At 39.9% G+C, this 26,587-nt stretch overlaps 1 protein-coding gene across 1 annotated transcript; it reads left to right on the forward strand.

Annotated features, from left to right (window-relative positions):
* The first annotated feature begins 17,196 nt into the window (after positions 1-17,196).
* On the forward strand, positions 17,197-21,632 carry GJD4 (gap junction protein delta 4). Its single transcript, XM_050892775.1, has 2 exons — positions 17,197-17,260; positions 20,452-21,632. The coding sequence occupies exons 1-2, from the start codon at positions 17,197-17,199 to the stop codon at positions 21,630-21,632; spliced, it is 1,245 nt and encodes a 414-aa protein (XP_050748732.1).
* Positions 21,633-26,587: the final 4,955 nt, after the last annotated feature.

Genomic DNA, 26,587 nt, shown 5'->3' on the forward strand with positions numbered 1-26,587 from the left:
AGGTCCATTGTTGCAAGCAATATTCTCAATTTTTATATGTTTACTTTAAATCAAAGTGAGTCTGTTTGTATAAAATAAAAAATAATAAAAAAAATTGTTCCATTGAGAAGGCCTGTCGAAGAGCAGAATGGAAATCTTAACGAGGTACTTGTCACAAGGAGATTTGATTTTGAAGCTAAAATACAAACCCTCGTGTTTTCAGCGTAGGTGCTCATAGAAATTAAAAGTAACCAAAATGTCGACATAATTTTCAACTATGATTATTAAGCTCTTCTGTTGTTGTTACTAGTTCCCTCTTACTGTGGCTGTTGCTCCCTTGGAATTTGTAAGAATCTTTTATAGAAAATAACTTGTCAGTATAAGCGTATTTGCTTTATAACGCCCCAGGGTGATTTTTTTTTCCCATTTTTTTTTTGCACAGTTTAGAAAGATACAGCTGAAAACTCTCAGTTCCCTGAAATCCTTTCTTTGCGACTATCACTGAAATGAATGGCAACAGACGTCCCTGATTTATGCACTACTGTGGTAAACCATAAAGATTCTGTATTTGTTTTATTAAGCCCTATGGGCTTGTAGCAAACCTAGGGGCCCAGAGATGCACACTTGCCTTCCAGTGCAATGCTAATCGGATGCCTCCGCGTGGAGAGGCACTGACAGGATTGAAGTAGTAATACCAAACAGTTTTCTGTTAACTTTCTAGTGTGATTTGTGTAGTTTGAGACATGAAGGTTTTGTCCATAAATTCTCCTGATGTCCTTTGGGCCTTTAAAATAATCTAATTCTCATCACTTCTTGTTGTGCCAATGCATCAGAACTGTGAGTATCCAAGTCCATTTTTCCCTTGAACATGGAATGTAAGGAAAGTGTTTATAACAATACAAATGCAAATTACAGCATTTGAAACCTCTTTACAGACAGTATCAAAAGGAACATTTTAGAGCATTTGAAATTCATCCTTTATAAGCATAAATTTAGGCTTTAAAATATGTAAAATACTTTGATTTATCAACACTTTGCTAAACTATTTTCCATTTAACTTGATATCAGGAATATTGGTTTTATCCATTTCTGGGTGATAGAGATATGAACTTCAGATTATGTAAAGATCTCAATGCATCTACTATAATTTTTGTGAAGTTTATTAAACTACTTTAAAGATTGTATAGTCTATTTATTGTATGTATGTACATACAGTCTGATACTTTAAAAAGTGGATTCCGTAAAACCTGGCTCAGTCTTGTTTAGACTATTGAATATCATTTTAGCCTTGTGCACTGGACTCTACCTCTGTATAGGAGAATTTTCCATATTCTTAATTAGTACTGATTCTGTGATTAACTTGGTTATGTTTCTTGCACTAAGAATTAAAAAAAAAATCTGCTCTGTGGATTTTTTCTTTAGTTTAAGTTTTGCCGTATGAATCCTCTACATTTAGATGGATGTTTCTTTCCCTCATCGTTATAGAATAATTCTTTGCTTTTTCTTCTAGTTTGTTCCAGGGTTGCCAAAAAATATAATACCTGTCAGTAAATCTTAATGAGTGTCTTTTATTTGCAAGGTATTCTATACCATGTAATTAAAAATGAATTATTATTTAGGATTATGTTGTGTTTAGTGTAGTTTTTTAAGCATTACTGTATGGAAAATGCCATTGCAAGGTTAGAGAATCACCCGGGGTGTGAGAAGGGAGGAGAACCAAATAGTGTTTTAATTAACAGCACAAATACATTGTGTTTTTCATTTCAGAACCTGAAAATAAATTTGCTGTAAATGTTTTCTGGATTAAGGTTTTCATTATTGCTTTGGTCACCGGCTCAGAAATGAAAAGGTGTAGGAGATGTAATAAACCTGTCCCTTCAAGCATCATTGTCTTAATGAATTATTTTTATATGTTGAGCCAATGGGCCATTCGTTTGGTCATTTATGCATTGGTAATTGGACAAATACTTGAAAAAGGCATCTTGTAAGGGTTTTTATTCATGCATCCCTCTGCAGCCCAGAGATGTTTCCCTAATTCCTCTTTCCATCTGCAGACTTGTTTATATTTGTGTCCTGGTTTTGGCTAGGATAGAGTTAATTTTCTTCCTAGTAGCTGATATAGTGCAGCGTTTTGGATTTAGTAGGAAAGTAATGTAGATAACACACTGATGTTTTCAGTTGTTGCTAAGTAGTGTTTATACTAAGGCAAGGATTTTTCAGCTTCTCGTGCCCAGCCAGCAAGAAGGCTGGAGGGGCACAAGAAGCTGGGAGGGGCACAGCCAGGACAGCTGACCCAAACTGGCCAGAGGGATATTCCATACCATATGACATCATGCCCAGTATATAAACTGGGGGGAGTTGGCCGGGAGGCGCAGATCAGTGCTCGGGAACTAACTGGGCATCGGTCGGCGAGTGGTGAGCAATTGCATTGTGCATCACTTGTTTTGTATAGTCTAATTCTTTTAGTATTATTATTGTCATATTATTATTATTATTATCATTATCATTATTTTTCCTTCCTTTCTGTCCTATTAAACTGTCTTTATCTCAACCCACGACGTTTTTTTTTCGATTCTCTCCCCCATCCCACTGGGTGGGGGGAGTGAGCGAGCGGCTGGGTGGTGTTTAGTTGCTGACTGGGGTTAAACCACGACAATTTCATTTTTTGTTTATATTTAATTTTTTGTCAGTGATATATATCATGCTGACAGACACTGTTCTTTGGGACTGAGAACACTGGAGTAACGTGATGAAGTGCAAAAAGAAGAAAAAAGTCAAATCACCTTTTCTACCTTCCACAAACCTTATCAGTCTTTTAAATGATACACATTTTGTATTGCTAAAAACATACAAAATCCTGTCCCATAGCAGCATAAAGGTATCCTTTTCAATAATTTTATTTTTTATTTATCTTTTTTGAGAGAGAGAGAGAGATCAGCATACATGGCTTAGTTTCCTTTAGCTTATTTAGCTTAGTTTATCATGTAAACTAAAAACATGATGGAAGAACCATGGAGTCTTGGTTCAGACTTTGTTTTTTAACACCTCTTTCTCTACTTCCTAGCTTTCCTAATGCCAGAAACCTTAGACATAACCTAAAGAGCAAAAACCTCATCAGAAAAGGGTGATGGTGTATTGGTGGCGGATGACAAAGTGACATCTGGTAGTGTTGGCTATATATAAAAATAGCAGTATGTGGGAGGGGATAGAGGAATTGAAAGGGCAGAACCAGAAAAAAACCAAAGCCTTAACAGCTGAAGCAACAAATTATGTACAGTCATCCTTTGTTGGTAACAAACATTGCATTTTCCAATGACATGTTTAAACTACTGACTGAAGTGCTGCACATCCACTACAGACTCATACTGCTCTCTGCTTCTATGTGGTCTTCATAAAGAATTCACTCAGCCTAGCTTTTAGCACTTCCCTCACTTCTGTTTCGAACGCATTTCTGTAATCAGAATTTTTTTTTTTTTTACTTGAATTGACAGTTTTTGAAAACATCTGCCTGCCTCTGCAGCGGAGTGCCCACTTAGTGTCTCTAACAGGTTCTGAGAAAACAACTCAAATATAAACACACACATACCTGCCTGAATGTGACCTAGATGCATACAGAAATGTTAGTGTCTACACCCAAAGTGCAGTAAGTGTCTTTCTGCTATTTCCGTTTTTTCTCTTCAACTGAACTACATCTTGAGGAAACCACAGAACTGATGAGAGTTTGAGTTGTGTAAACTAAAAGTAATGACAGAAGATAATGCAGCGACCACTGTTAGGAGAAAATGCTTTAAAAAAGGAAACAAGATTTAGAAGAAAAGCTGCTGATCATAGGGAAACCAAAAGTGATAGCAGACATAGATTATGATGCTGAAAATGATTGTTTCATAGCGTGTATGAACCTCCTTTTCTAGGTCCTCTTATGAGAATCCACAAAAAGTGACTGGTGAATCCCAGAACCACAGCTTGAAAATGACTGAACATGTTAGCCAAGAAAGCCATGCTTGAGTTTACTTCTGTTGCCTGGGCTGGGTCATCAGGCTCCTGCCATTAAAGAAAGAAGCAACAGGATAGCAGATTAAAGAAAGGCAGGTGACAAAGCAGTACAAATAGACTGTATTTCTTGTGTTCCTTCTAGAATGGTTGGCCTGATGCAATTTGATGTGAAAAAAAAGAGTTGTTTTTTCATGCCGTTTACACCGTGTGTAATGTGTTTCAGCATTATCGGCGGAGACTTTCAGCTGTTATAGCTGGAGATACTCTCTGGTGATGATACGCTAAGCAAGCTTCTTGGTGTGGTGATAGGTGACAGTATACCTACATTTCCCATATGAGTTGTCCAGAATCTCTGTAAAGAGTTTGTAAAGCTCACTCGAGGCACCGGACAGTATCTTTTGTGAAGATGTCAATGGTCTCTACAGATTGAGAGCAGCAAATAACAAGCAAATGTAAAAAATTGTGTTTGTGAAATACAATTTCACAATGTACTTACTTAATATACTTACTTAATTTAGTTTCAGACCTTTTTTCCTTGCATCTCTGACACTTACACTGGGGTGCTGTGGTAACTAATGCAGTAAAACTTTGAAGCTAGAAAACCTTTGGAACTAGCACTGCTGCCCCCTTTGAATTCACTGGCAGTGAAGCGCATCCTCAAAAGGCAGATGAAGACTTCCTCAAGTGACATGAGGGCTTTACTAACCGTGCGTTAGAGTAAGACACCTGCTTCACGTAAGAGATTCTGCAGCACACTTAAGTCTAGAGCTAATTCTTCTCTTATCTGTATGTTTTCTTGCTTCATTGCCTCTGGGTTTTCATGCCCCTTTATTTTAGACATTAGTACAAATTATTCTCCATGGAAACAGTATCTTGGGAACTGGCAGCTGTGATACACTTGGTGCCTTATATTTAAACAATACAGATCATCCTGTGACCACATACTTCTCTTTCATGTATTTCAGGCAAGCTAAGCATTCTTCTGCAGAAAAAGGAGAGGCCAAAAAGATGGGGATTGGTGTGCTAGGAGAGTTACGAAGCAGAATTAGGTGTGTGCATAGTTTTAAAATAAACCAGGAAATAAAGACGGGCAAATGTATTTGTATCTTCTGTGGTGTTAATACCAAAAGGCATTGATGATACTTCAAGTAGCGTGATGTTGTTAAATTTCTTGGGCAAGGAGTTTGAGGGATAATTGTCTCCCTTCAATGGGACTGGATATGCAGACTGTATTGCCATAAATCCTAGGAGGAGGAAGACCAGGTTGTACTGAGCAAAATGGCACAGAAGCAACACGTAAAATACACCAAATTGTCTTGAATATCATGCATTAGAATTGCAGGACAATCTTGGAGTTGATACACCATCTAGCAGTGTTTGCTTTTGTGGCCTTAAAGTAAAAGGTCATCCTGTGTATGCAAAAGCTTAGCACACTTTATCAAGTGCTAGAATATAATCAATAATATTTGGAGATAGACTTTACCAAAAAAAAAAGAAAATGTAGAAGAGCTCCTGTTAAGAACAAAAGCTGCTGGGGGTAATATGGCAGTGCTGTGGGACTTAATCAGTATGAACATTGTGTAAAGAGAGGGGTAAAGAGAGTCTCCTGCTTGTGACACCTCCCAGATGTGTCAATGACGCTTTTGAAGTCACAGGATGGGAGGGTGAGAAAAATTGCAGACACCCCCCTCCTGCCCAGAAAAACCCCAACCCCAGGTCCATTGTTGTAGTTACAGTAATTCTGCATTAGCACTAGTAGAGTTGTGAACAGAGATGGAAAATTATCTTCCAACTTCTTTATGTAATCGCTTTGCACAAAAATGAAAATGGTTTAAATATCCAAATCACCACCAGCATTTGTAACGTTAAATATTTAACTTATTAATTACTGCCAACAAGTATGCACCTTACATTTTACCATAGGAATGAGTCCACAGTTTGAATGTGTACTTTAATGGTGCTTTATAAGACACCAATTTTAAGTCTGTCCTCTAAGAAAGTAGGGGAATGGTTCTTGTAACCTAGGAGAATAGTTGGGTATATCTTGATATTTTTGAATGCTGTCAGGTAAAGTGATCTTCCAGATCTGCTAGAATTTAAGGCTTTGGATCAATGATTTCTTCAGCTGAACAGAAATAAATACTACAAAGCATAAAGCGGCAGTCTTGATTCCATCTAGAGAAATTATGGTTATGTCACCCTGACACTGAGCTTCAGTGAACAAAGGACTGGCCTGATTCTTCTGCTTCCCCATTTAATAATGCGTCTGCTTCTGAATCTCAGTGAAAACATCTTCAGTGTTTCTGACCTGTGAGAAATCTAGACCATGAAATCATTGCTTTTCTGTGGTCTGTCATTACGGTACATCAGAAAAGCTTTTTTTGTTCTGCTCTGTTTTGCTGGCATGTGGCAGAACAAAGTTGTTCTGCTCCTTAAAGCATGCAGATGGCTAAACCATGCGTTATCTAGATCTGTGTGCTTAGATATCGGATTCCGAGCTGCGACATTTTCCCTTTAACTTTTCTAAAAGAATTTTCTTTCGGAAAAAGAAACCAGGGCAAGAAATCAGTTGTGAATATTCTCTGAAATACATAGGTTGCAAATCAGCATCTAATTTTTCCATTTCAGATTTTTTTTAGAATTTCAGGCTTGAGCTGAATTTTCCTTGACAATTTCAGTATATGAGTGTGCATGCGAGCATTTATTTTTGGTATTAATTGCATTAGATAAGGAATTTCTATGGCAGTTGCTAATAGAAAAAACAATTATTTTAAATGTCATTTGAACCTGTTGTGTGCCCCCCTGAGGAATGCATTTGTCTGGATTCTTCCACTTACTAAGAACAGGTAAATCAAATAATACAGGACTGCAGATTTTGGCACTGTCATTTCATATTGTAACATCAGCAATGAACTTTCTACAAATTACAATATAAACTGAAAGCTTCAGAGGATTGGGGGGACAGGGAACAGAAGAAAACTGGAACTGTGATTTCTTCAGCAGACTAATATCTGTCTCCCTCAGCTTTTCTTCTTCGTAAAGTGTCCTTAAAAACAGTTTCAGCATCTACTGCTGAATGTACTGTATTCTCCTGAAGGCAGAATTGCTCGGGATTTGAACAGAAAACCCCAACCCCATCAACCCTTTTTAAGACTTGAGGTGCGCTCCCAGGGAAGTCAGGCTGAAATGCAATATAAAATGGAAATACTGGGAAGGGGGAAGAGGATCTCTTGGGGCAGCGGAAAGCGCCCACAGGCTGAGCGCCAGCACCCAGGCCGAGGAAGCGGGCCAGGAGGTAGAGCTTCCCATCGCGGCCCTGCCACAAATTCCTCACCCTCGTCCTTGCAGCTGAAAACCTGAGCTGCCACCCAGCTCCCTCTCCTGGGCATTGAAAACATCTAATTCTGCAGATCCGCGCTGGTTTGTGTTGTCAGCTTACGTACACGGTGCGTTTAAGTGAAATTGGGTCTGTATAATCAGGCAGCCCCAGTGCATCTCTAACCTAACACATATTTGCAGCTTTGTCTCTCCGCATCGGTCTGCAGAGATCCTCTTGCGCACGCCCGGCCTCCTTCTGTGCCGTACCTGTCACCGCGGGGTGTGCTGGGGTCTCGGGGCCCGGCATGCTGGCCACAGCTCCTGGCATTTTTAAGCAGACCTAGTCTGGTCTCCTCCCTGCTCCAGTAGCTGATATTTGCATTAGCAGCAATGCTGCTCTTAGTGTTAGATTAAGTAGGCCATAGGTAACATTGAACTTGGAGGTTATATCAGGAATTATGAAATCTTTCTTTTGCATTTCAGAGCCGAGCAGGATTGTTAGCCAGGGGGTTTTCTTTGGTTTATTCATCTGCACATACTTCAACAGTGTATATAGTGGGTTTTGTGCATTAAATCAGTGAAAGTCCAGGGAAGATGGAAGTCTCTTCAAGTACAATTGTGTAACAACCGTCAGCCCCAAGAACAGAGGGAGAGCTGAACTGAAACACCGAGCTCACGTCAGGCCCTCTTAGATACTTACGGTTACTTTATCAACGTTAGAGGAGTTGAAACCTCTAAACCTGGGGGATGAATCATATAATTGCTGAAGGTAGGAAGAGCAAGAGGAGCACATTACTCGAAGTGAAAATTACCGTTGCCTGCTTTGAAGCATCGCAATCTGGGACAGGAATTCCTGCAGATCAGAAATAGGTGTCTAGGGGATTCTGCCACAAACCACTAAATGGAGCATTAGTCGATATGTAAGTAACCATAACATTAAACAGTATGTGAAAAACTTTAAGTCCTCCTGACTGTATTCAGTGTGGAGAAACAACAGTATTACTGTGCGGGAATGCAGTTTAAACATGTCCTGAAGGACTCAGGCTGATTTTCAAATATATAAGATGGTATAACCTTCCAAAGTTCTATATTTTTGCAGATAAATTAAATTGATCGTTGAAGGAAAGAGTAATTGTCTAGATATACCTAAACATGACATAACTTCATTTGTCATGGACATAAGAGAATACAGTTATATTCAGGAATGCAGGTCTTTGGTAATTTGTAAGATTGGTTTCCCAGAAATGAAAACATCATGGACAAATAGAGTGGGTGAAAGAACAACTGTTCTTTGAGATGTTTCATAAGACTTTTTGGATGCCCTAAATATTTTTTTCCCATGAAGGGAAATAAAGACAGCAAAAAGAGAAAATAGTAAAAACATAATAATAATAAAAAATTTTTTAAAAGAGAAACTGAAATAGTACCAGCAGTTAGGAGGCACAATGCAGTTCACAAGGGAATATACCCATAAATATCTGTGGCCAGTTAAAGGAACTAATACAATTTTTAAATGTGTCAGGAACATAGTGATTGGTAGCAATTTTGTAGCTTAGACTGACATGGCAAAGTACCTGTCATAATGCAGAAGAGGCAGAAAGATTGAGCTAATAGTCCTGTTTTGTCTTTGCATGCTGTGTTCTTGCCTTGCCGTAGTAAAGAAATTTCATTTCTATTATTGGAACTAAAAGAATTTTCAGTGGAAGCTATTTGATAACTTTGAGTGGGCAAAATCACTTTACCCAGGTGAGCTGAAAGGTTTTGCTGAGGCAAAACTTGGTTGGCTGGAGACGTTTCTCAGGTCTGGCAGGAAGCTACCTTTGGAACGATGTTTAAGAAGAATAAGTCTAGAAATGCGCGGCTGTTCAGTCTGCATTTGTCCTGGGCACAGCTAATGGGAAGGCTGAAGTGCTGTGCGAGTAGTGGGTAAGTAAACGGAGCACAATCAGTAGTCCTGTCTCATGGAAAATGGACTGTCAAACTATCATTTAAAAACAAAACAAGACACATTATTAATAGGGATGATAGAGAAAGGTTTCTTACACACTTTTATGGGTAAGGCAACCAATATATTCTGTTGAATCACATTCGATGTATTTGCTGTGTATTTTCTTGCATGTTATATCCTAGACTGTGTCTCCAGAAGCTGTAATGTTTCCTGGCCTCCCCCAGTAGCGTGAACCATGTAGGACTTGAGGAATCACTCGCTTTTCCACTCAACTCTCCAATAATCAGCTAGTGGGAGATGTATACAGGCAGCAGTGGGTTCCCAAGAGCTTTGATAGCTAAAAGCTAAATAGCTGCTACACATAAAAGTAGCTGCTACCAGTATGAAGCCAACAATTATGTGTATCAGCAGTATTGGTCAGCAGCTCTGTGGCAGGCTGAACACAAGAACAGGACAGGCTGCTTTTCATCTCCCCCTGCCTAAGCAGAACCTGAAGCAGGACCTAAATTGGCCTCCTTATCCATTTATGCTGTCATTTACCTTCCTGGCAAAATCTCCTTATAGCTCTCTGCTTTGGCCCAAATACGACGTTCGACGATGTACCTACCGTGTGAGGTTTCCCTGCCCCTGGACCACGCCGGGCGCTGGCCCCGGGGAGGCAAGCGGTGCCGGTGGGCTCCCAGCTGCAGCCTGCCTTGGGGATGGGGTCCTGCGGGGAAATCCACTCTTGGTGATTCTTGTCCATTTTCTTTCGCTCTCTAAAACATCAGAAGAAATCCTTCGGGATCCGTGTTACCCTGTTGGGGTTATGGTAAAAATTTTCAATGGCATAAATGAGAGTCGGATATTGAACTCCTATTAATTTCATTAAGGACTGAGCAATCAAGCTGAAGTTTATGATGCTTTTCTCTTTAAAACAAAAAATCCTGGTTGATATAATACATTAAGTACAAATACTATTGCAGTTTAACAGGGGACTTCCTCGTGTCCTGCCCAGTGTGTTCTGCATTCATTAATGATGATTATTAAAAATGCTCCTTGGGAGAAAACAAAACAGAAACCATGGAAACTGTAGGCACCTAGCAAAGCAGGTGTGGGTTGTAAAGCAAAGGGGGGAGGGGGGAAAGCAAATCCTGAAATTAAAATTTGGGTTTTTTCCCAATGTTGTGGAAGTTGGCCTAGCTACAGTTTGTTTAAAGTACTTTTTCCAAGGCCACTTTAATAAACAGACTATTAGCAGGTCACAGATTAAGGTCAAAACAAATCTTGTAAAATCAAGATGAGTTTCAAAACCTCATTTATCTGTTGTCCTGTAAATGATATCCTATGGCTGGATGTACATACATGAACTTGTACATCCTGATATTGATGCAAGAAATCTACTAATTTTTTTCCCTAGTAAGTTGTGAGTAGCAACTATGAGGAATATTAGATTTTTTTCTTCATTATTCTTAAAACGCAGCTGAAGATCAAAGTCTCTTATTGTGAAAGAGTATGATAAAAGTACACATTCTTTTTAGACAGAAATATTCTTCTGGATAAGGATTTTATTATGTACAGGAGACAGCTTTTGGGGGGATTTAAAGTCATATTTTCAAGGTGTAGATGAACTTTAAAAGAATGTACCTTTCGACTTCTGCATAGGAATGAATTTAACTTGCAAATGGCATTTCTTCACATGCAAGAAGAAATCCACACTCAGTACTGCCTGCAGTGATTCCTGAGGTTTAAGCTGTATGTGAAACAGAGGCAAAACCATCACATTTCTCTTTTCAGCTTCCTTCTTTAATTTTTGTATTAGTTTAGCCTCTCCTCCGTGGTGCCCAGTGCTTGGTTTGAATGAACATGTAGTTACAATTCATCTGTCCCTAGTGAAAGAAAAAGCAGCGTCAGTGTTCAATAACAGAGACAACAGTATAGGTTTTGTTTCTTAAAATGATCAGCCATGAAATACAAGAAGGTGTAAAGAGCTCTTATTTTAATTCCACAGCGGCTGCCTGTATGTTAAATCTGAGACGACAGATTTATTTACTGATATCCACAACAGACACAATAACCCCTTTTGTTGTGCATGTTAAAAACAGGGATCTATTTGCTCTCCACAAACCTAGAATGTTCATACTGAGAAGCGATAGCATATAAGTACTAAATTTAAAGCATAGTCAGCCAAATTCTTGCCATCCTCTGTTTATTATGAAATCTATTTCCCAATTACTTAAGGCATTTTTCTTATTTAAACAAGTTCCATGATATCAGCACACCATGCTTTTTGCCTGCCTGACCATTGCTAGGTTTGGACATGCTTGAGTGAAGAACTCGGCCTCTCATTAGTGTCAGGTGTTGGTCACTAATGAACCATGCAATCACCAGCTTCATCATAAAATACAGGATCCGAAATCTTTCCAAACTTTCAGATTTGCATTTGCGCTGTGCAAAAAGATAAGTGTAAAACTCAGTGTCAAATGTTAAGTGCAAAATTCAAAAAATAGCTGGAACCTCTCTTATACTAGATTTTTTTTGAGTTACAGCAGAGCAAGTTTCAGTAATAATGTCCTGCGCTCGTGTAGCTACCTGTTTCAGTGGGAGTTAAGCAGATATTAATAATGTGCTTTTGAAAATCCCATGGACTCACTTTGCACTTTTACTACTTAGTAAAATTAAATACTTTTGAAGAAATTGGCCCTGAGCTCCTGAATGAGAATATACTTCCCATTACTTAATTTCCCTTCAGATCAGTCTTGAAATGTTTAAAGTTCTTGGTTGAATAGCTTTGAGGTTGCTGAACCAAAGTCTGAAGGAAAGCTGCTTTTTCATTTGTCGTCCTCTTAGAAGCAGGTTCCCTTTAGAAAGAGGACCTTTCTAAACCTTCAAATATTTATAGTAAGGGGATCTGTTTGAGGCAAAGTAAGAGAATACTCTAAATCCTTAAGAGCATGCAGTAAAACACAGTCTTTTTTTAGATTTACTAAATTAGCAGAGGAATAGGGAGACAAGAAGACATATGCGAGGCACTATAGGCACCAGGCTTAAGTATCTGAGATGACCAAGCTAGTGTGGAAGTTATCAAGTTCAAGTCCAATCAATATGAGCAGTAAGAATGAGCTGAACTTCACTGTTCTGGACGTCCCTCTGGACTGTTTCACACATACATGCATAGGCATTTATGTATATTTGAGCACATGTGTATGTATCTCCTTCCTGGGAGTGGAAGGTAGACAGAAGGGGAAAGAGGGACACGTTCTTTGAAAATTTCCTAAAAGACCTGAACTATGCCACTTCTGGAGACCGAGGGGTTTGAGGCTGAGCAGTGGGGAGTAGGAGCATGTTGTTTAAGCTCCCCATTGAATAGTTCATGATGGAAAACATTCACCACTCCCTGCCTCAGTGTGTGTAGGCTCCGTAGCCCTAATTGTGGAGTTACAATTTTCTTGCTTTCTCCATGTCTGTATAGCTACGATGGCTGTTTTGGCGAGAGGCTACTTTTGAACGTATTCCACCTGCAGTGATACCCGAATGGCAGACGGACGGAGGTCCCAGGGAATGCAAAGTGCGCAGCGCTGCATGTGCCTGCGTAAAGCAAGGGCTTTCCATGCTATGCTGGCTGCTTCACTATGTGTATGCTATAGTAGGCTTTTACACGCATTGTGGGATTACTTTGAAGATTGTCTGACATGTTTATGTGCATGCGTATGCACTATGTATGTCTTAAAAAGAACATTTGTTCTGGGCAGCTTTTCCTACTACTTCTTTGCTATCGTCCTTCATGGCTAGCTTGTTTTCCTTCTCTCACCCTTCTGCTGTATTTCACAAATTTTAAAAATAAGGCCATCAAGATTAATTGCCTTTTAATGTTTTCTGTCCCTTATGAATAGATTATTTTTTTCCCCTGAATTTACAGATCACCTTCTGAAGACCTAGATTTACAGCAAGATTGGTCACTAATACATCATTTTTGCTAACTAGAAAAATTGTAAATAGATTTTAAAATTAGACTTTAAAATATTAGATATGCATCTGTGTTCTTTCTTTCTTAAATAATAATCTGCCAAAGAACCTGGACTGAAATGCCAGATCCCCTTCTGTATTAAGGAAGCTGCTATGCTGACCCGTTTTGCCTTAACATTAATTAAATTGGTAGAGGGAGGTTGCTTTATTGTCAGGTACTGTGTAGGGTGCAATCTCCTGTAGTAACTCCCACTTCACTGCACTTACATGTCATTAGTGTAGGTGTTGACTGGGTAAGTCAGATGTGGTTGGGATTTGCTATATCAGAGGAATGCCTCTAGTTTCTGGGGGGTTTTGGCATGTGAGGTAGACTGTAGCACTCTTCAGGTGACTGATTTGATCCTGGATTGAGAAGCCCCAAAGTGGCTTCAAGCTAACTGTACCTTACCTCTGGATGTCATTCTGAGCCAAGGTCTAGGTGAAGCGTCTTTGCTGGGCTTTGTGCCAAGTAACCCAGGTCTTAGCCTAGGGACATGACACAGGTCCACAGTGAGACGCAGTTCCAGTAGTCCAGAAAGTTTCAATGGGTCACTCACAGTAACAGCGTCACATCTGTGAATTTTTGCAGGATCAAGCCCTGGATCTGTGGTAAGGGGTTATAAATGTGGACAGCAGTTGTGAATTTTAAAATAGATTTAATTGCATCTTCTTATGTTTCATTGTTGGTCTCCTCTGAAAGTTTTCCAGTAGCTTTTAGGACCCCTCGTGAAATCAGACGTGATGAGATACCGCTGGGTTTCAAAGTTTAGCTTTACCCAAAACCATGTCAGTGTTTTCTACCTGCCTCTCTTATTTAACTAGAATTCAGTGCAAGTTCACAGATTTGACAACTTCATAGCCTGGGAACAGTTGTCTGTGAGATTCTAGTGCTGGAGCGTGTATGGAGGGATGGGGCTGTGCGCCACGTGCCCGTCCTCTGATGTGGAAGATGTTGCCATACAACTGGTGGCACTGCGGAGCTGGAGTCCCTCTGCTACTATATCTGTGTCTGTAATATCGCTCTCCCTATTTGCTTAGAGTCTTTACAGACAAACAGGGAATACAGGGAACAGCTAAAGATAAATAATAAACAAGGGGAATTGTATGCTGAATATTTTCAGATACAATATTGAGTATCTTCAGATGGAAACCCTGGCCTGAAAGATAGTCCTGAGTCAAGGGATGAAGAAAATACAGTCTATGTTTTTGCAGAGACCAAACACTTTATTACGACCACCTCAGCCTGTAGCCCAAAGCTGAACCGATGACAGGGACTTGCAAGCAGGCCCATGGCCTGTGTTTTTGTCCTTCTACAGACACGTTGGTGCTTCAAAGGCAGTTTTTGCCACTGCAGTGCCCCTGAGGGCCATGCCCTGACATTGGCTATATTTTTGTTCCCTGCCTTTCTTTTACCAAACTGCTCCAGGTCACAGCCAAAGGAGGCCTCAAGGTGCAATAAATCAAAGCTGGCTCTGAGGTGTCCTGGATTGCTGGACAGACTGGGTCTCTTTCCAGTTTGAACTTGGGAAGAGGACACACCACAAAAAGGAGAAGTGTTGGACTGAAGTAAGATACAAGCTGTCTGGAAAAGTTAAAATAAAAAAGCTAAAGTTGTCTGGAAAAGCTAAAATAGAATTTTGGCTTTCTGACGTAAATCCAGCCCTAAGTTAGGCTGCACGGTGAGTCTGGAGGGTGATGTTGCTTGCTTTCTTTTGGAAGAAAATGGGCCATCCTACCTCAGCACATACGTGCTGTGGGATCAGATGTTGTCACTTGGTATAGTTCTGTAGGCAACAGTTTGGGGGCTTAAATCCCTAGCTGTTATCCTTCTTTCACAAATGGTAGAGGTCTCACAGCAACAACGAGCAAGGATATTAACTGGCAATATTGACAGAGACAATTTATAGTCTATTGTGTGGATGCAGCTGCTGAGCATTCATATCCTGCCGCCATCTTGGCATTCCTGAGTCTATTTTTGACAAAGATGTTTAACCAGGAATACCTTCATATCTCAGCATAATTTATATCTTGGCCATTTGCATCTTTTCTCTGTTCCCTTCCTCCAGCTTTCTTTCCTTCCCATACTTCTCACATGCTCACATCTCTGAAGAAAAAAAGAAGTGTGTGGCAGGAAATGAAGCTAAAACCGTCATCACACACCACAAATACAACTCCGTAACAGAAGAAATGGTTGTTTGGCAAATATTTTACATAAATCAATTCTGAAACAAAAAAACCTCCTGGATTTACTACTGCAATTAAAAATCTCTTTATGTAGTTAATGGATAAAGAGTTTTTAATTGCCATCCTTTCAAACTCCACTGTTAGGGTTTCCTTAGGATGGGGCTCCCTACAGAAAGGATGCTCAGTGTGTTCTGCCAAGGCATTGCACGCTCTGTTAGCAGAGAGCTGGGGAGAAAGTCTTCGTACAGTTACATTTTACTTTATTAAATGATAGATTTTACCTTTTTTTCCAGGGAAGATGTGTTCAGTCATAAAGCTTAGCCTAGTCACGCTGACCGTTAACTCATGCAGTATCAGCACACAGCTCCCTGTCTGAGCCGACTCACCCTGCTCCCCCAGGAACAGAGTCGTGGGTTGAAGCACGTGAGCAGGGTTGCAGTGACAAGCCTGTGGCTGGGCTGCTGGCAGCCCTCAGGTGTCACGTTGTCACGACATCACTTTTCTCCCTTGCTATATCACACAGAGACTCCTTTTTCAGCTGTTTTTCTAGTTACTGATACTATTCCCTGACAATAAGTGTCCACATTATGTTTGTCCCTATCACAGCACAGACTAAAAAGAACAGAGTAACATCCCATAAGTAGTTGAACAGTGGGTGGAAAATGGTAGTAGATTATTTTCCCCAAGGGAATTGGGTATGGTGGGGGTGAGGAAAGAAAAGCTGAGAGTTATTTCCATCCATGCTTTTTTCCTGGGGTACAGCGCAGTCCCATGGTGTCAAGGACACGCTGTGCAATTGCACCCAGCAGTCAAGGAGCATTCACCCCGCGGGGCGTCCTGCTCTGAGGAGACGTCTTGCTCCATCATTGCTGCAGAGGCTTGCTGGGGTTTCAGAATGCTGGGCAATCAGCCCTAGGATCTTTTGAGTGATGTCCAGAGTACCAAGCAGTTTAGGCAGAAAAAACGGATATAAATTAAAAGTAAGTGACTTGTGGCATCTTGGAAACCAGCCCCCACCCTCAGTTTTTTTATTTTTTTAAAGCTTCCCCTGTTTTTCATCATGCCTGCAGGGAGGCTTGGCCCGCTGGCTGGCTCAGCACACAGGAGAAAATTTGGTGTGGCTGTGATTGACAGGGCCATGATGTCCTGTCAGGGAGGCTGTGTTTTAGAAACAAAATTGCTTTGGGAAATTGCAATGGGATAGCTTCCAGTGAGCTAAACTGAAAGTGCCTTTCAAACATAGGGATGCTCGTCCTTCTGTATCCTCTTTCCTTCTATTATCCATCTGCAGTTCTCGTGGGGAGACAGAGAGGTCTCTGTTATTTCCTGGTCTATACTTTTCTTCCCTCTCTCCCCTCTCCCTGTCTTTCACCACTGAAATATCTCAACAATGCCAGGAGGCTGGTATGTCCTGGGAGGGTAAGAATAGTCTACAATGGCAGAGATCACTCCTGTTGTTGTTTGTCTACTTGCAGTTGTCTGGACAGAGGATCCACAGAAGAGGTAAAAGCAATTGGATCTGAGAAGCTAGAGCTTTTGCAAGGCAAAATGTTAAAACCTTAAGAAGATTTGTTCCAACATCCAAAACTAACAGTCCTGTTCAAATCATCAAAATAATCCTTCATCAATAATAATACATTGCTGTGGCTGAGTTTCTCATTTCCATCCTTGACCCTTACCAAAATTCCTTTTTTTTTTTTTCTTTATTTGCTGTCTAGGTCTAATCTCCTTTAGAAATGCCAAAATTGTTAGGACGTCAGGAGCTGGAAGTATTGTGAGCCTGTTCAAACATGGAGCGCTGGGACTCGCTGGGATTTTTGATTGTCACACTCAACTATAATGTGACGATTGTAGGTAAGTACTTTAAAAAAGCTCTCTTCTTTCTTTTGCTGCTCCATATCCTGAAGCCACCCAAGTGTCCTACTGATAATCGACTTTAATTTCTAGCTATGCCTCTGTGATCCTTACAATAAGAAGCTGTTATTTAGATACGTGATATGAGTGGTTAATGTATTTCTTTTCTTGTTAAACAGATTCCTACTCCTTCTCTGATAGATATTTTCTGAACTTTATGTAAAAAATTCTGGCAAGATTTTCAAATTTGGCTCTTCTTGGTGCCTGAGCTTCCAGTCAGCTCTAATGGCTGTTGTAGGGATCATGGTGAAAACACACAGAGGTAACACTTTATTTATATCACATAAAGTGAACAGTAGAATGTATGCAATAGCTTTAGTGATGAATAAAAAACTTTAAAGAAGGGAAAAAAAACCACCCCTCTCTTTTACAGGAAGAAGTTTGTGGTTTATTACCATTGTGGTTAATTACCATTGCTTTTCATTCTTTATTTTTATAAACAAAGTTCACATGCATTTTTAAAAAACCCAACAAAATACAGTTAGTTTTTCCTCAACTAACAGTCACCTGAGTGCTGCTTTTTTTCTTCTTATTTAAATAAGACACTGTTCCTTTTTCATGGGCTACTTTGAGCAAAGTGTGAGCCAGGTAAAAACTTTCAAGGGCTTTTCAAAGATCGTTCCCCTCCAGCCATGGACAGTTGCTGTAGTTCGTGCTGTGCATTGCAGGGAGTATCCAACTAAGCCGCAGGGAGTTGGGTGAAGGGGCTTGTTCTAGGACGTTTAATCAAGATTGAGTCATTAGGGAAGGTGATGCACGGAGGGGTTATCTCTAAAATGTATGTCATACTAGACTACTTCCTAAGGAGCCATTGATTTTTCTTAAGCAGCACTCCCTATTGTACATGTTCTAATTAAAAATTGATGGTGAAATAGCATGTAGTATTTCGAGCTTAATTAACTAATGTGCTTCAAACACTTTGAGGTCCTCACAGGGAAAAAATGCTACCTAAGTACGAAACATAGCTTGCTAAAGATGACTGATTCTGTACAGCTGGTGTTTTCTATTGACCCATACCATGTTGAAAAGAGAGTAACAGTACAGCCTGTCACCAACATGCAGGAAGCTGAAAACACAGCAAAACCACCACTAAAGTTCAGGTGATTAAAGATAAAATGGAAAGGCCTCAATTTATTTATGGTTAGATAATATATTATTTTGCCAGGAGCAGCAGGTTTCTCTGATGATCTCTCATATAGCTTATAGATCCTTAACCTTTTTCCAGCTGAAGTTTTTCCTCTTCAGAGTGCAGTTTTCCTGTTCTAGCCCATAATCAGTCTACTAGCCACAAATGGTTTATATGAGGCATTCGAACTGCATGTTCAGTACAATAATAGGTATCATACAGCGTTGCAGAAATATTTGAATATTTAAAATTCACACCACCTACAGGGAAATAGCTTTGTGGGAAATAGAAAAGAATGTTGTTCAAGACAACACCTGTAAATAATCGTATATTTTATAGAAAAAATGCTTTGGGATCTGGATTTTTAAAAAGCCTTTAGAATGTGTACTGGTGCTATTTCACAGACTGCCTTTAAAACCTTGTATGCTTGCGAGATGTGCAATCACTATTAATGGCTTGGCGTTTTCAGTGCATTTCTCAACCATTAACTCCATATAACATGCTTCTCTTTAGTCACTGAGTCTTGGTGTTTGTCTGTCTGTGGTTTCAACTGGTTTCTTAGCCATTCCTTAAAGCACAGAATTAATCTTATCACTCTTTTCTGTTTTGGTTTGTTTGTTTTTGCTTTTTGTTCCTAAGTGGTTTTTTTCCTCTTTTCTTGGCATGTCTTAAAAATATGTGAAATTAAAGCAGGGGATTATTAAATTAAATTACTTTTTCAAAAACCGTATAGGGAACTAGTGACAGCACTCAAAAGGGAACCTGAGAAATTCAAGTGCTAAACTTAACTTCAGACGTTGAATTTCTCCATATGTTTCTACAGAATATATTTTTAATTTTTGCCAATACAACAGTATTTTTTTAGGCCTTCCTATCCTGTCCAGGAAAGGGATTTCTTTTTTCTTTTTTTTTTCTTTTTTTTTTTTTTATAAATAACTTTGTCAGTAATACAGTAGTGTGTGTAACTCTACAAAAAAACTTTTAATAAAAACCTACCCCATCCAATAGGTCTCCAAGAAACTATCATGAACAATACAGTCTCATTCAAAAGTTATGATACATAGGGTACCAATGCCTGATTTTTCACTGCTATGGGTGTAACGGAATAAGGATAAGGCCTGATCTTTCCAACCAAAGTGGATGAGACCAAGCCCTGCCTAAAGCAATCATATGAAAGAATTCGGGGAAAGATGAAGTAAGCGATGTATGAAAATGCCAAACTTGTAAGGCTTCACTTGGTGTTGGTATCAAGACAGAAGGGAGCTTTTGGTGTGAATGGAGAGAGAAGCTGCACGCTGAGGTGAATGAAGGTTGGAAGACATGATCAAGATGGGGCAACCAAAGAAGCAGCAGAGAGAAATGACTGGGGTACCCACGTGCACACACAAATGTACATTTGTAGAACATTTCACATAAGTTTGCTAATAGCACCTGTTAACTAGCTCACTAGTAAATACCAGTCTAGACACAACAGGGAGATTTTGTTGGCTATAGTGAACTTTACATACAATTTCATGGCCAAGACCAAGAAGAAATACTATGTCATGGAACTATCTTTTGTATCTAGAAGAGTTTCATACTGTGTTAGCTGATCTATATTATTGAAATAGGACGAAATTCAGGTGCAGAGATATGAACCCAACAGCAAGGAAGAACTGTAATCGAAATGGGATTATTCACTCAATTGTGAACTCTTTTTATGAGATGTGGACATGTTCAGAGTATTTTCGTTAGGCTGAGGTTTCAGTTGGCATGGCTTATTGTATGTCAAACTCCTACACTGTCAAGTCTAGATGAAGGTTATGGAACGTGTCAGCTAACACATTTTCACACGCGTTTCAGTCCTGGTCAAAACAAAGCCAAAGAGGAGCTTTTAGGAGAGGAGACTGATTACAGAGGCTATTTCTTCAAATGTCTTGTGTATAGAGAGAGCATCACTACATTACCTGCTTTCCTTTCCTTCTCAGTGCTCTGACTCTTTTTCTTACCTTTTCTTCTCTTCTAGGCAAGATCTGGCTAATGTTAATAATTCTGCTGCGAATGGCAGTGGTAGTGTTAGCAGGCTATCCACTCTACCAAGACGAGCAGGAGCGCTTCGTCTGCAACACCCTGCAACCAGGATGCTCCAATGTTTGCTATGACTTGTTCTCTCCTGTATCTCACTTTAGATTCTGGCTCATTCAGACTGTGTCTATCCTGCTACCTTATGCTGCATTCAGCATTTATGTTTTGCACAAGGTAGCTATGTACATTGTAAGAATGCACTGTTTGGTGCATGAATGCAAAGGGAATGAGGGTTTATCAAACCCCAAAGACCTGAAGGAGCTCTGTAGAAGTGCTGTTGTCAATAGATTAGATTGTGCCGCAGACAACCTAAGTGTCCTTAATTTTTCTGGGGCATATACTGTTCATCTTTTTTTTAGGACACTACTTGAGGCTGCCTTTGCAGCTGTGCAGTATTTTCTTTTTGGATTTTTTGTTCCTGAGCGCTTTTCCTGCTACCATTCACCTTGTACAAGCACAGTTGACTGTTATGTCTCCCGGCCCACTGAGAAATCCATCATGATGATTTTCATCTGGGGGGTCAGCAGTCTATCCTTTCTGCTTAGCCTTGCTGATCTCGTCTGTGCTCTCCAGAGAATGACAGCAAGAAACCAAAAGAACAAGCTGCTGGCAAACCTCCACGTAGAGAATGACTGCATTCTGAATCTTCCTCCAGTACAGCATGGTAGCTCTTCTCCACCTCAAAATCAAGACTGTCCAGTATCAAATAGCAGCCAGACTAGTGATGGCTCCTGCTCACTTCTCTCTGAAGAGGAAGAAGAGGCTGTTCTTCATCCTGAAGTGATCTCTCAGCAAACTGCCAGCACTAACCTTAACAGCAACAAGGCCTGTCTATTAGGAGATCTTGCTGTTAAGCAAGATAGCACTGAAGAACCATTGTGTGCCGGTGACCACCAAGGAACTGCATGCAGGCAAGCGAGACCCAGGCTTCAGCAAGACTTCATTAAAGATACTGCCCTGACTTTGAGACCTCAGATCAAGTCTCACCTTGGAGTTTCTTCCTCTGTAGTTCAGAGCAAGCTTTTAGGATACTACCCTTCAGCTGAGCTAAAAAACCCTGATGCACAATCAAATTATAGCAGTACTAGTTGCTTGAGGTCAAAAAAGTCAGAATGGGTATAGAGCCCTGAGCGAACACTCCGCTATGACCCTGGCAGGACAAATCATTGCATCACTGAGGAGGTTTCAGGTAGTTTCAGCTGGATCCCTTGGCTGTGGTTATGCTGCAGAGACACTCTACTATGCTGTGTTCCTCCATTGACAAGGAAGCAAAAACCTCGGATAAGAGTTTGAAGGATACTACATTAAGGGAACTGTTCTTTGGAAAATGTAACATCTTTATGGTTTTCTGAGTGTAAGTGACTTTAAAAAGCTGTGGACTGTCACTGATGTGACTGACCTGGTTTTCCAGGAGTACGTGTGAACACTTGTTTACCCTAACCTAGTTTTATTGCAAAAGATTGAGCTTAGGAAAGACATGACTTTTAAACACAGTTGTACCTTGTCTACTGTCAGAAGGTTAATTTATCTCCTGATACTAAATTCTTGAAGCCCAATCTAAGAAAGGATATTCAAGCAAGAAGAGTAGACAGTGAATAAAATAAAAATACATGTTTTATAGCAAAGTGTTAATGCGTAAAAAACCCCCCTGGATCTTACTGATTGAAAGCTATACCTGTCCTAGTTAGCAATGCCATGGCAGTACCTTTCTCTGACCCTGAGGTCAACTGGCACAGTCTGAGTTATTCAACTCCATTAGCCTCCAAAACAGGGTGGCTGCATCCAGAGTAGCTGTTGGGAATGGTCCTGTTCTCGAGAATTGCTCAGGAGACGACTAGGAGGTGTGGGTCAGGAGTGTGCCAGGGAGTGCTCCAGCAGCTTGACAGTGCAGGGGACTGAGCTCCAGGGCCCATGCCCTGGCACTACGGACTGTGCACTAGCGTAGATGTACTACTGACCTGTCTACAAGGTGTTACGTGTCTCAATCTGAAATAGTCACACTAGGCTCTTGATTTCAGTAGGGGGAATGAGTCACCTGACCCGTTTTAGGCACCTCTGAATGTAAGATGAGTCACTTTCTAGATATACCTATTTCTCCCACAGTGTGATTATCTCAGACCTGGGCTTAGGGAAAACAAGTTTCTACCCTGAGAGAGGAATATATTGGCAATGTCTATATCAAAGTGCTCACCCTCTTTGTCTGACAGACTTCTAATGCTAATCATTTGAAAACGTGTCTAAATTGAGTGAATCACAGAAGATTTTATTACTGTCATGCTTTGTGCTTTCCTTCAGTGTTAATTCTCTTGCGTTTACATAAATGTGGTCCAGCACTGAAGCACAGCAGTGCGTGAGCTGAATTTTCTTTTAGCTACAAGCCAGTGGGGTTTGAAGGTTGCATATACCTGCAGATCATCAGTGGGAGTGGATGTGGAGGAGCATGTACTCAGAAAAATGTCCTGGTGGTAGTGTCTTACAAAACAGATTATTCAGAGGGTGGCAAGAGCTGGTATTTGTAGATGCTGCTTGGAGCTGGAGTAGCTCCCTCTCCGTTTAGACCCATGCGAAGGAGAAAACAGGCACAGATCCAGCCTTGCTCTTACTCTGCTATATAACAAGTTTCTGTAATGACTTAACGGCTGGCTCCTCTGTGCAGAACATCAAGGGACAACAGCTTTCACATTGTTCTTTTTCTCTCCTGTGGGTGCAGAAGTCTTTAAGACAGTTTGGCTCATAATGTCTGTGTATCATTTCTCACATATGCAAGGTGAAGACTAGCACTTAATTATCCCTCATCTTTTGCATCCCCTCAAAAATTAGATAGCTTAATAGATGGACAGAACTGCTCTTTGGGTCGGGAGGCAGAATTTACTTCTGCCTGAGAAGTACTTTGGGATGCTGAGGTATGCTACAGACATTTCTAATTACTACCTTCTAAGTAAAGTTTTCCTCTCTATTAGCTGTGTTTGTTTCTTTTATCATGCATGCTTGTTGTATGATTTGTCATTTCCAGGGTAGGAGCAGCATTAATTATTAAACTTATCATAGGCAGAAAAACATTAAATATTTAAACTTCTCATCCTCCAAAGCCTCTTTAACGGGGTCTGTGCTGATTACACATACCATGACAAAACATTGCAACAATGAAACCTTTTATGATTCATTGCATCTTCTCAGCTGCGAGAAGGAATGTAACGAACAAATGTGGATTCAGTCTATCGTGTACATCCCTCAGCGTGAGATATAAATAGGGCAGGATAAATAATAAATGCGTTGTGGCTGGACACAGTTTGCTTTTTTGTGTCTCTAGCTAGACATCTTTTAATGACTAAGGAGTCTCATTTCAAATCAGAAAGATCCTGTTTGTGTCTGAAAAGGAAAATGAAATTAGCGAACTTCTTCCTTATTCTGTTTGCGGTTTCTTGTTGTGAAATCGTGGCCTTTGGTTTGTGTCACTCAGCTGCAGACCTGGCTGCTTTTAGGACTTGTGGACCCTTTGACTCATAATTCAGAGTCAGTGTAATAAGCACTTAATGTGTTTATAAAAACTGCATACTAAAAGAGCAGGATTTGTATGGGCTTTTCACTGGGGAGTGAATAGAAGCTTCTGGCAGCAACAGCCTGCTCCTAAGGGAATGTCTCCGAGTCTCTTCTAACAACTATTTCCAAGTCACGTTTGTTAATTACAAAGACATGGTTTTACAAACTGGATGGATCTACTAGCCAGGGAAGACCAAGGGAAGATGTGCAAACGTGTTTGAACTATTCTGAGCTTCCCCAGCTCAAGCAGATGAGAAGAGATCATTGGTAGGGGCATCCACAGTGGGGAGGAGAAAATGGGAAAGAAGATCTGTTTGAAAGAACAAAGAGGATCACCTCTAATTTCTCCTTATATTCAATATCACTGAACGTTAAGGTACTGTGAAGATATCTAGATGTCCTAGAAAGAGTGAGTAAAAGAAGTAATAGATGTGGAGCAAGGAAGCAACAAGATTTTCTGCTGTTTAAGCAAAGATTTAGTCTTTTAAATTTGTGAATTGGTTCCGTAAGTCCTTCCAGAACATATTTCATACTCAGAAAAATGTTACAAAAGCTGCTTGTTACATTTGCCAGCGTGTCTTTAAATCTTTTCTTAACCCACCTACTTCAGAAAAGCATTTCGCAAGGTGGGTTGAAAACACCGTACTCCTAATACTGCCCTCAGGGAGCTTTGTCTTGTGTGCAGACAAGGCTGCCATAGCTGCAGCGCAGGTACCACTTGCACCCTGAGGTGGGTTTATGGAACAATACGTAAGATACGTATATTGCTCATCCAGTCTCGTGTGCTACTGAACACGAGACTATACAGAAAGGAACTGAGCTCCCTGGAAGTAAGAGTTGGAACTGATCAGGAAATCTGTGATAAAACAGTTTTCACATAGGAAATAAAATTTTAATTGGAAAATTATAAAACACCTAAAAAAATGTTGTTTTGTTAGTATCTTCAACTGCATCATAGCACTTCTCTTGCTAAATAAGTATCTAGTAGGCTGCTGGAGACCCAGAATTTCCACGTTTTCCATGCAGCAAAATCAAGTATCACTGGGAGTTTCTGCAGTATCAGCATGATTTAAAGAAAAAAAAAATCAATTTTTTTACCCCTAAATAAGATAGATTTTAAAAAACTTTTTCCTAAACAAAATTTTTCCATTTCTTTTATTTTGTTTTAGTTTGGAATATGTTTTTTTAATACCAAAATAGAAGCCAAAACCCAAGTTTCAGCCAGTTATAATCACTTTATCCTCTTTTCTCACACTCTAGGTTGGGTCACTTTGATTTACTCCCATCAGCATAATGGAAAGCTGTGACTTTCTCTTCTCTTGTGAAATACACTGTAGACAGGTGTCTGGGGAATGCATAATTTCCCATTAGCAGCAGTTGTTCTCCAGGAATCTCTCAGTTCAGACCAGAATAAGGATTAAATCTGAAGTTAACAATGTGGAGAGATCCTCAGTGTATTCTTTCAAGTTATTAAAATTATCTGCCCTTATGTGATACATCGTTATTGCAGTGATTATCTTTCTAGAAGGGATCATTAAAGAGGGTATTAATTGCACATTATTTTATTTTAATGTCATGATTACAATGGAGAACAGATAAATTATTACTGCTTGTAGTATTTTAGGGTAATAAAGAAATGCATCTCCAAAAATAGGAAAGTAGAGTAGTTGAAAAGGCTGTTCTTTAACTTCTGTCTTTTGTACTACTTTTAATAGCCTGATGTTCAACTGATAGAGAAGTAATTTTACAATGTAAGGCTCTTGCATTGTAATTGAGTTGCTAAAATGTTCTGCAAATTAGATGGTCTCTGTTCAAAGTCATAGCATGAACTCTTGGCCTATGATGCACAGCAATGCCAGTTCTGAAAAGTGAGTTCATCAAGGCAGAAATCTGATCGGAAAGTATGAACTGTATCTCTACAATTAAAATTATCCAGCATCCATGTAGCTAGATTAGAATCAGAATCTACTTCACTAGCTTTTGCCTTCTCCCACTTCCCCTTCTGTTTTCTTCTACTTGGGTTTGACAGGCAGAATGTTCAGGCCATCTCCACAACTACAATTTAATTATGGGAGTACACACACAGTGCTAACTCCAAGGACTGTTTCATGATCCTGTGCCATTCACAACATGGAAGTGCCAGGACATAGAAAGCTGTCTCTAATTCAGGTTCTGCAGCTAACACTTTAGGTTGAGTAGTGGATTAGCTTTGAAAAGCTTTCACTGATGAACAATTTCCTGAGTGAAGATGACGGCAGATTCTGAGCTTTTCTTTAGAAACTGAAGTTTATATATGGCACCGTCAAGAAAGATGGAGGATTTAGGGTCAGCAATCAGAAGTAAGTCCTTTCACTTCTAGCTTTCCCATGTGTGTAACATTTGTTTTGCCTGTGAGACTTCAGGCACCACACACCGGAGTGTGTTTGGGGATTTTCTTTCACTGAACATGTTACTTTTGGCGAAGAAATAACAATAATGGAAAGAAACAGAAGATTTTGACCTAGCAGAATGAATTTTTGCATTTTCCTCTGTGATTT

This window comes from Gymnogyps californianus, chromosome 2 (assembly GCF_018139145.2).
Source record: "Gymnogyps californianus isolate 813 chromosome 2, ASM1813914v2, whole genome shotgun sequence".
In the NCBI taxonomy this organism is placed as follows: Eukaryota; Metazoa; Chordata; class Aves; order Accipitriformes; family Cathartidae; genus Gymnogyps; species Gymnogyps californianus.

Bases quoted from the DNA above. Each gene is read 5' to 3' on its own strand.
- GJD4 (XM_050892775.1), top strand. From the start codon at position 17,197: ATGGAGCGCTGGGACTCGCTGGGATTTTTGATTGTCACACTCAACTAT. The intron at 17,261-20,451 runs GTAAGTACTTTA...CTTCTCTTCTAG, and splicing joins CTATAATGTGACGATTGTAG to GCAAGATCTGGCTAATGTTA.